Below are 9,550 nucleotides of genomic sequence, written 5' to 3'. Positions count from 1 at the left end.
GGCTCAGTGGGTTAAGCCTCTGCCTTCGGCTCAGGTCATGATCCCGGGGTCCTGGGATCGAGCCCCGCATCGGGCTCTCTGCTCAGCAGAGAGCCTGCTCCCTCCTCTCTCTCTGCCTGCCTCTCTGCCTACTTGTGATCTCTGCCTGTCAAATAAATAAATAAAAATCTTAAAAAAAAAAAACAAAAAAAACACTTCCTTGGGGCACCTGGGTGGCCCAGTTGTTAAGAGTCTGCCTTCAGCTCAAGTCATGACCCCAGGGTCCTGGGATCGAACCCTGCATTAAGGCTCCCTGCTCAGCAGAATGCCTGCTTCCCCCTCTCCCACTCCCCGTATTTGTATTCCCTCTTAGTGTGTCTCTGTCAAATAAATAAATAAAATCTTTAAAAACTAAACAAAACCAAAAAACCCACTTCCTTAAGGTCTCAAAGAACTAGGAGTTTCCACTGGGCAAATTTCAAATGTTTATCAAAGAATGCCCAAGGATATTAAAAGTACTGTCCTTACAGGGGTTGCTATTCCATATTCTGTATCCCAGTGTGTCAATTCCATATAACTAAGTGGCCAAAAGAAATATCGGCATAAAGACTTACTTGAAAAGTATTAGCAGGTCTGTGTCTTTATACTTCTGGCCAGGGGTATCAACAAACTTCTTAGCAGATTCAATACTATCAAACACAGCAAAAATTGATCCCTATTAAAAGGGGGGAAAAAACTCTTTTAAAAAATGTCCCACATATTTTTCAACTAGAAAAAGTTGTAACATCATACAGAAAATTCTAACATCCTACGACCATACCTTAAATGCTTTGTGTAATGTTCTTCTCATCTGAATATTTAGTACTTGACCTTTATCTTCTAACCATTCTTTTATATCATCAAGGGTTGCATCAGTTGGGAACCCTTTCTGTGAAGAGTAGAAAGAAATGTACAAATGCCTTCTCAGGTAAATAATTTTATCAGAAATTCCAATTCATTTTGTCTTGAAACCAAACCAGGATATATGCATCTATCTATATCTATCTCTCTCTGTCTCTTAAATGTTTAGTGCAATTAAAGTGACTTACTTGGAATTTGCTTCAAAGTAATCCACTTTGGTCAGTTAGACATCTACTTTTGGCTCAGGTCATGATCCTTGGGGTCCAGGGAATCTCTCCCTCTGCCCCTCCCCCTGCTTCTCTCTCTCTCTCATTCTCTCTCATCACTCTCTCTCTCAAATAAATAAATAAAATCTTCAAAATAACCCACTTGGGGCGGAGATAAAACCAGATCAATCGTGTTAACTGCTGAGGTTGGATAATGGTACATTATATAGTCAGTCTACCTTTACATGCTTTAAATTTTCCTGAATAAAAAAATCTACTTAAAAAATTCATATGCTAAGGTCGTCCTCTTTTGGGGGCGGCCCGGACCGACCGGTCTGTTTGACGGTTGGTCTGCTTCCTGATGCTTGGCGCAAAATACAGCTTTGCTTGACCTTCCAAAAAAAAAAAAAAAAAATTCATATGCTAAAGAAAATTACTATCAAGTTTAGCCATTGACAAATAAAAAGCTGATAGGCACTGGGTGCTTAAAATATGCCCAAGATTTTGTATGTTATATGGATTTTTCATTAATTCTCACAAAAGTTCTAGAAACCAATCCCCATTTATGAAGATTAGACAGCTTAAGAGCGCTGCCCAAGAACACACAGTAAGTGGTAAAGCTCTGATTCCTGAGTCCTTATTCTTATCCATTCTACTGTTTCTTTCTAAGTAAGATACTCAAGATATAATTAAACATGTTAAAGACCCACTTACAATATAAACAGATCTGTTTTTTACATCATTCTTATATTCATCAGTCACTTCAGGGAGGGGTTTGCTTGGAGATCTTCTGATTTTAGTTTTATCTTCACTTATTTCCATGAGTTCAGCTTTTGATTTACTCAGTGCTTCTACTATCACATTAAAGTCTGTTGTTAGACGGTTTAACCTGTAAAATATATATAAAAGCACTGTAAAACTTAGTGGTAGCACTTGTTTACAGAAAAATCTCAAGTTTTTTTTTTGTTTGTTTTTGTTTGTTTGTTTGTTTGTTTTAAATCTAAAGATGACTTTATAAAGATTTTTACTGGGGCGTCCCTATCGCTCAGTTGGTTAAGCATCTGACTCTTAATCTCAGCTCCAGTCCTGATATAAGGGTTGTGAGTTCAAGCCCTGTATTGGCCTCCATACTGGGCATGTAGCCAACTTAAAAAATAATAATAAATAAAATAATAATAAAAAAGGTTTTTACCTATTGAACTTTATCATTATCTCCAAAGGGACCCAGCCTTCATCCAGTTTGATCTGTTCCTTTAAAAATTTGTCTCGTGGCAAATTGAAGTCACCAAAATAATACTGCAAGATAATAACATTATATTTCAGAGCACTGTACAATACTAACTTACTAACTCCAATCCTGGAGTTTTTCATTGCCATTACATCACCATGTTCTATTCTTTAAAAAATACAACCAACAAACATTTTCTCCTAAGTACATGATAGTGAAACATTTATAATTCAAATTAGCAGAAAGGTAAAACTAAAAATTGACTACTGAAACAACATAATTAGCAGATAATGTCAATAGACTATCAAGTCTTAAATAAAACAAAAACATAGTTAAGAATTGAGTATGTGAGAAGCCTCTTGTTTCAAACCATTTTGTAAACAACAGACTGTTAAAAAGAACTGGAATACACTGATTAATTACTCTAATTTTTACAAATTAAAAAAACAGGTGAACGTTTATCTAATTTAAGCATAAAGACACTCACTCAGTATAAAAGCAAATAAGACAAAAACAAAAATATACATGAAAAGACTCAGGTGTGACTATTTGGAATGCCAAAAGTAACATACAAAGTAAAAGACAACAAAGAAGTTTGTTAACAACTTTTTTTTAAAGATTTTACTTATTTATTTGAGAGAGAGAGAGATATCACAAGTAAGCAGAGAAGGGGGGGGTGGGAACAGGCTCCCCTCTGAGCAGACAACCCAATGTAGAAGAAATGTGGGTAGCATCCCCAGCCATGTGACTATGAAAAATCCCACCCACATTTTTTTTTTAAGATTTTATTGATTTATTTGACAGAGAGAGAGATCACAAGTAGGCAGAGAGGCAGGCAGAGAAAGAGGGGGAAGCAGGCTCCCAGCTAAGCAGAGAGCCTGATGCGGGCCTCAATCCCAGGACCCTGAGATCATGACCTGAGCCAAAGGTGGAGGCTTAACCCGCTAAGCCACCCAGGTACCCCTTGTTAACAATTCTTATAAATCAAGGGAGAAGGGAAAAAAAAACCTGAAAATTCTAATAGAAAAATGGATAAAGGACATTAAAAAATTACTAAAAATAAGAATGTAATATAAATATATAAAAGTTCAACTTCATTATTAGTCAAAGAAATGCAACAAAACAATGAAATACCATTTCCACCTAACAAACTGGCAAAAATTACAAAAACAAGAACACCTAGTATTGGCCTGAACACAGAGAAATGGTCATGCAGGTGGAGATGTAAACTGGCAATCAGTATCAAAGGTTTTTGAAATGTGCATACCCCTTGAGTTGGTACATCTTTTTCTAAGGAATTTTCTCTTAAATCAGTACACATGTTTACTAAATTTTATATATAAAGATATTCATCATGAATTGGACAGCTCATGCAGAAGAATGAAACTGGACTATTTTCTTACACCATACACAAAAACAGACTCAAAATGGATGAAAGACCTAAATGTGAGACAGGAATCCATCAAAATCCTAGAGAACACAAGCAGCAACCTCTGTGAGTTCGGCTGCAGCAAGAGACTTGTTTCCAAAGGCAAGGGAAATTAAGGCAAAAATAAGCCATCTGGACTTCATCAAGATAAAAAGCTTCTGCACAGCAAAGGAAACAGCCCACAAAACCAAAAGACAATCAACAGAATGGGAGAAGATATTTGCAAATGTCTTATCAGATATAGGGCTAGTATCTATAAAGAACTTATCAAATTCAACACCCCAAAAACAAACAATCCAATCAAGAACTAGGCAGAAGAAGACATGAACAGACATTTCTCCAAAGAGGACATAAAAATGGCCAAAAGACACGAAAAAGTGCTCAAGATCACTTGGCATCAGGGAAATACAAATCGAAGCCACAATGAGTTACCACCTCATACCAGTCAGAATGGCTAAAATTAACAAGTCAGGAAATAACATGTTGGCAAGGATGTGGAGAAAGGAGAACCCTCTTAACACTGTTGGTGGAATTCCAAGCTGGTGCAGCCACTCTGGATAACAGTATGGAGGTTCCTCAAAAAGTTGAAAATAGAGCTACCTTCTGACCCAGCAATTACGCTAGTAGGTATTTACCCTCAAGATAGAAATGTAGTGATCTGAAGGGGCACCTGCACCCCGATGTTCATAGCAGCAATGTCCAAACAGCCAAACTATGGAAAGAGCCCAGATGTCCATCGATGGATGAATGGATAAAAATGATGTAGTATATTATATATAATGGAATACCACTCAGCCATCAAAAAAAAGAAATCTTGCCATTTGCAACATGAATGGAACTAGAAGGTATTATGCTAAGCAAAATAAGTCAATCAGAGAAAGACAATTGTCATGATTGCACTCCTATGCGGAATTTAAGAAACAAAGCAGAGATGCATAGAGAAGACAGGGAAAAATAAAACAATATGTAATCAGAGAGGGAGACAAACCAGAAGAGACTGTTAACCATAGGAAACAAACTGAGGGTTGCTGGAGGGATGGGGTAACTGGGTGATGGACATTAAGGAGGGCGTTATATGCAACTGATGAATCACTGAACTCTACCTCTGAAACTAATAATATACTATATGCTAATTAATTGAATTTATATTTAAAAAATTAATTAAAAAAATAAAGAGGAAAATGCTAATGTAAAATTGGATGGTGAATTAAACTTCTCTGTGTTAAGCTAATCTTAAGGCCAAAGTAGGGAAACATGCCAATAAAAATAACGATTTGCTGATTTTTAAAACTAAATAAATACAGATAGATACATATTCATCATGGAACTACTGCAGCTAAAAAATTAGAAATATCCTACGTATCAAATAGGGAATTGGGTAAATTACTAATGACATAAAGCTTTACTCTCCCAAAATGCATCCCATGTTCAGGGCGCATCAGTTAAGCAACTGCCATGGCTCAGGTCATGATCCTGGAGTCCCAGGACTGAGTCCTACATTTGGCTCCCTGTTCGGCAGGGAGTCTGCTTTTCCCTCTGACCTCTCCCTTCCCATGCTCTCTTTCTTAAAAATATTTTTTTCTTTGTTTTTTAAAGATTTTATTTATTTATTTGACAGGCAGAGATCACAAGTAGGCAGAGAGGCAGGCAGAGAGAGAGAGAGAGAAGCAGGCTCCCCGCTGAGCAGAGAACCCGATGCAGGACTCGATCCCAGGACCCCGAGATCATGACCTGAGCCAAAGGCAGCGGATTAACCCACTGAGCCACCCAGGCGCCCTTAAAAATAAAATCTTAAAAAAAAAAAAAAAAAGCATCCCATGTTTGATGGGGGAAAGGGAAGAAAATAAAAATTATATTGGTGTGAGCACTGACCATGAAGTGTGAAAGTGTATTCATCAAGCTTTTGACTTTGATTACTTCAGGAGGGTAGAATCTGAGGTGGCAGATTATGGAAGGGAAATTACTAACTTTGTCTATATATAGCTTTGTACTGTTCTAAATATTAAACTGAATTAATTAAAAATTTTTCTTCACAATTATAATTAAATTAGTACAAAAAGTTGTAGCACAGGACTTTTTAAATGGCGAAGAAGTGCAACTTTTTTTTATTTTTTTTTTTTAAGATTTTATTTATTTATTTGTCGGAGAGAGAGAGAGAGTGAGCGAGCACAGGCAGACAGAGTGGCAGGCAGAGGCAGACGGAGAAGCAGGCTCCCCACAGAACAAGGAGCCCGATGCGGGACTCGATCCCAGGACGCTGGGATCATGACCTGAGCTGAAGGCAGCTGCTTAACCAACTGAGCCACCCAGGCGTCCCGAGAAGTGCAACTTTAAAAAAAAGTTCTGATAGCTGCAAAAACCACTAAATAACATGATCTGAAGTTCTCAGTAAGAACAGAAAACATTAAATGAAAATTTCCCATGCAGCCATTACTGACACTGTAAAGCTTCCATTTAAATACAATACTAAAAATGCTCAGATGACTGTGAAACAGATACTCTATTACAAGTAATAATGGCCAAGAACTCAGCTTAATTGGGCAGAAAAATCTATTAGGACCTTCAAACAGACAAAGTGTTATTTAACAAGGGAAGGTACTTTACAAAAAATTTTACATTATTACATGCCAGGAACTCTTCTGAATGCTTTACATTTTATTAACTAATGTAATCTTCACCAACAACCTTATGAGGACAGTATCACTATTATCCTCAGTTTTTAGACTAGGAAATTAAAACCAAAAGGTAAAAGATAACACTAGTCTATAGTATTACCTTTTGAAATGTTTGTAGGTGTTGGCTTTCATAAATTGGCTCCACTAATACAAAACTGCATAGTATTTTAAGTCCATCTAATTTCAAGAATCAAAGACAAGAATCAAAGACATATTTAATACTTTACACGAAATGTTTAAAGGGTCATTACAGTGAAATTAAATGTTCCTTCTGTATCTGTTTTGAGGCTCTACATATCCTTTCAAAGAGCACATTTTTGTAGTTTAGTATCATAAGAACCATACCTCAATTTGATGACAGATTTTGGCCTCAAGAGCAGCCATTTTTTCATTATCACCATTTTCAGCCATTGTGGCTATCTGTAAATTTTCCCAAATTGGCATAAAAAGGTTATTATTATTTTTACATAACACTCAAGATTAGAAGAATGTTTTTAAATTATCGATATTACATTCTTTTCTTAAAAATCAAGAATTTTTAATTTCACAGGTTCAATTTTTCTACTCAATTCTCAAATGTCAACAATGAAAATGTTGGACTACATAATGGAAAACTGAAAAGCTATAGATAATCTGCAACCTTTTCAGTAAATCACTGGTCCATCTCTAAAACAAAGCAAGTAGTTATCTTCACTTAGCTGATAAAGAAAGCATTCAGCAAAAAACTCCAACTATTTACCAACCAATCCCAGCTATAAGCATATCACCATCTGTCAGTATATTTCTATGCATCTCAGTCTTATTTGTTTCCTGTGGATTGCATTTCTTTTAAAATTAGTCACTGACTTACCAAAACCTTGTTATCAGCAAAGATTAAGTATCATAACTTCAGGATGAAAAAAAAAATCAAATATAACCATCAGGGTTAGATTAAATGCTGTATGTTAAGGAACATATGAAAATAATTTAAGAGTCCGGGGACACTAAATTCATGTTAAGCTGAGGGTCTGTCTCCTAATTCACCTATATACTGGTTAACCTTACAGCCAGTTTCTTGTTTCACATCCCTGACATTAGCGTTGCAGGAAAAAGTAAGGTGGTGAGACTGGTTTGCTAAGCATCACAACAGAAGTTTTCGGATTTCAAATCACTTGCCTCTAGTGCTCTATGAAATTTTCCAGTGAGCCACATTTACAAAAGTATATTCGTAAGAACTCATCAGGGAACCTGCCATTAGTTGACTGTAGTGAACCATCTTTGGTGTACTTCTTGGAAGTATCGCTTTCTAAGTTGTAATTGCTATGCAATAACCTGGACGCACACTGGAAGCTCTTGTAATAGGAATTTGTGTGGTGCCAACCCACTACAAAACTTATTCAATCTTACGCACTGTCGACCACAACCGACGTCCCTAAATCGTTACCATGATCTAGGGCCCCTTACAAAGCAAAGGGTGAGAAAAAGAACTGTTTGGTCCGTACAAGACTTCTCTGGCCTACCCAATTTTGGAACTTCGTCTCATGTGATACTTTTCCAGAGTGTACAACCAGAAGTGAAATATTACCTACACTTTCTCCCTTCGCACAGAATCCCTGACATCAGTGAATAAGGGACACTAAAAACCCTAGAGAGACGCCAGAGGAACACCTGCGGCCCCACCAATCCCCGACCTCCAGTTTGTCCCACAGGATCCAAGGAAGCCTCGGGCAATTAACCACCTCTAACCACCTCAGAAACTTAACCAGTAGCCCCAAACGTCTGCTCCCCGCGACTCCAGAAGGCAGTGGAAGTAGGAAGTCTTAACGACACAGAAGGGATGCGGACAGCCTCCGTCCAAAGGACCCGCCAGAGCCCAGTTCCAAAGCAACCACTGGCTCGCTTGGGCCCCAGCCTCGTGCGGGGAAAGCCCGCCCCTGCATTCCTCTTGGAGACCAGGTCTGCCCCTCGCCCCGGCCGGTGCCCCTCCGCTCCCAGCCCAGCGCGCCGCCCCGGGCTGCGGCCCACGCGGCGCTCGCCCGGAACATGCGGACGGCGAGGAGTGGACGCACCGGCGTGAGGCAACAAGGAAATGGAACGCGCCGCTGCCACTCAAAGCAGAACCTTTTGTACTTCTTCCCCTTAGCCACCAGGAGTTGCTCACCTTTAAGGTCCCGGTACCACAAAGCCACGCCGCACAAACACTAACAACGACAACAACGTCTCCACTTCCCAGCGCCGCCGGGGGCCTACAGTGCGTGAGGAAGATGGGGGCCGTCCCGGCAGCCCTCGCGGCCCGGGTGGGCGGAGCTTCGGTTAGGCTGGAGCCGACACAGCGCTAGGAGCTTGCGCGCCGGCCGCGGACTCCCACGGCCCGCGGAGTCCCGCCCTCACGCTGAAGAGGTAGGGTTTAAGCGTCCCGCGGGGCGTTTGGGAGAGTTAGGTTAAGTATTCATTGTTAAGCAATTCTGGACCGCCTTTGTATCTCCAGAACTTACTTGGGCTTTTCGTGCATATGAAGTATTTGGCTTTTTTTCAGATTATACTTTTCAAAAAAAAAATTGTCTTAATGATCCTTATATATATATGTAGACTACATAGTGTTGTGATAGTTCTCAAAAAAAATGGCAAGTGACGTTTTTTGGGATTCAGAAATCTTAAAGAGTTGAGAAAACAATAGAGCGTTTATGAGCTGGGAATCCGGAATCTGATTGCCTGTGTTCAAATAACGGCTTGCCTGTTTACAGGCTATGACATACGGCAAGTTACTAAACTTCTCTATTCCTTATGTATAAACTGGGGCCATTGAGAACTACCCCTGTCTTCCTACAGTTGTTGTGAGCACTAAACGTGATGCAACATGTACCTTGCTGGGAACTGCAAATAACAAGAGGAGCAGATGACATTAATTTAAAACAAAAAAACATGATTTTAGAAGTCCAAAATGCTACCTAGTGAAGAAATCTATTGCCTCTGCTAGGGCCCTTTTCTATTAGTATACTTTTTGCACGATAATTTAGTCACTTAATTTAGAGGATTTTTTTTCTTGTGGTGAGATAATCTATTTTTCCCTTAGTTTTCTTGAAAATGTGAAGTGATATTGGTGAAATAGCCTTTTAAGTGATCTCAAGGCTTTTTGGGAGTCCAAAACAGATCA

General features: G+C 38.9%; 1 protein-coding gene across 1 annotated transcript in view; it reads right to left on the bottom strand.

Annotated features, from left to right (window-relative positions):
• Nucleotides 1-8,702, bottom strand: part of LOC111141031 (Sjogren syndrome antigen B) — a 12,835-nt gene extending 4,133 nt beyond the window's left edge. The window contains exons 1-6 of the mRNA XM_022493390.1: nucleotides 8,558-8,702; nucleotides 6,763-6,837; nucleotides 2,278-2,381; nucleotides 1,800-1,974; nucleotides 800-907; nucleotides 594-694 (exon numbers count right to left, since the gene is read on the bottom strand). Of these exons, the coding sequence (XP_022349098.1) occupies nucleotides 594-694; nucleotides 800-907; nucleotides 1,800-1,974; nucleotides 2,278-2,381; nucleotides 6,763-6,828 (554 nt within the window). The 5' untranslated portion in view covers nucleotides 6,829-6,837; nucleotides 8,558-8,702. The remainder of the gene's footprint in view (nucleotides 1-593; nucleotides 695-799; nucleotides 908-1,799; nucleotides 1,975-2,277; nucleotides 2,382-6,762; nucleotides 6,838-8,557) is intronic.
• Nucleotides 8,703-9,550: the final 848 nt, after the last annotated feature.

Source organism: Enhydra lutris, unplaced genomic scaffold (genome assembly GCF_002288905.1).
Source record: "Enhydra lutris kenyoni isolate GAN:26980312 unplaced genomic scaffold, ASM228890v2 scaffoldscaffold1, whole genome shotgun sequence".
NCBI classification, from domain to species: domain Eukaryota; kingdom Metazoa; phylum Chordata; class Mammalia; order Carnivora; family Mustelidae; genus Enhydra; species Enhydra lutris.
Note: the sequence above shows the minus strand (reverse complement) of the source record. Positions and strands in the feature narration are given on the sequence as shown.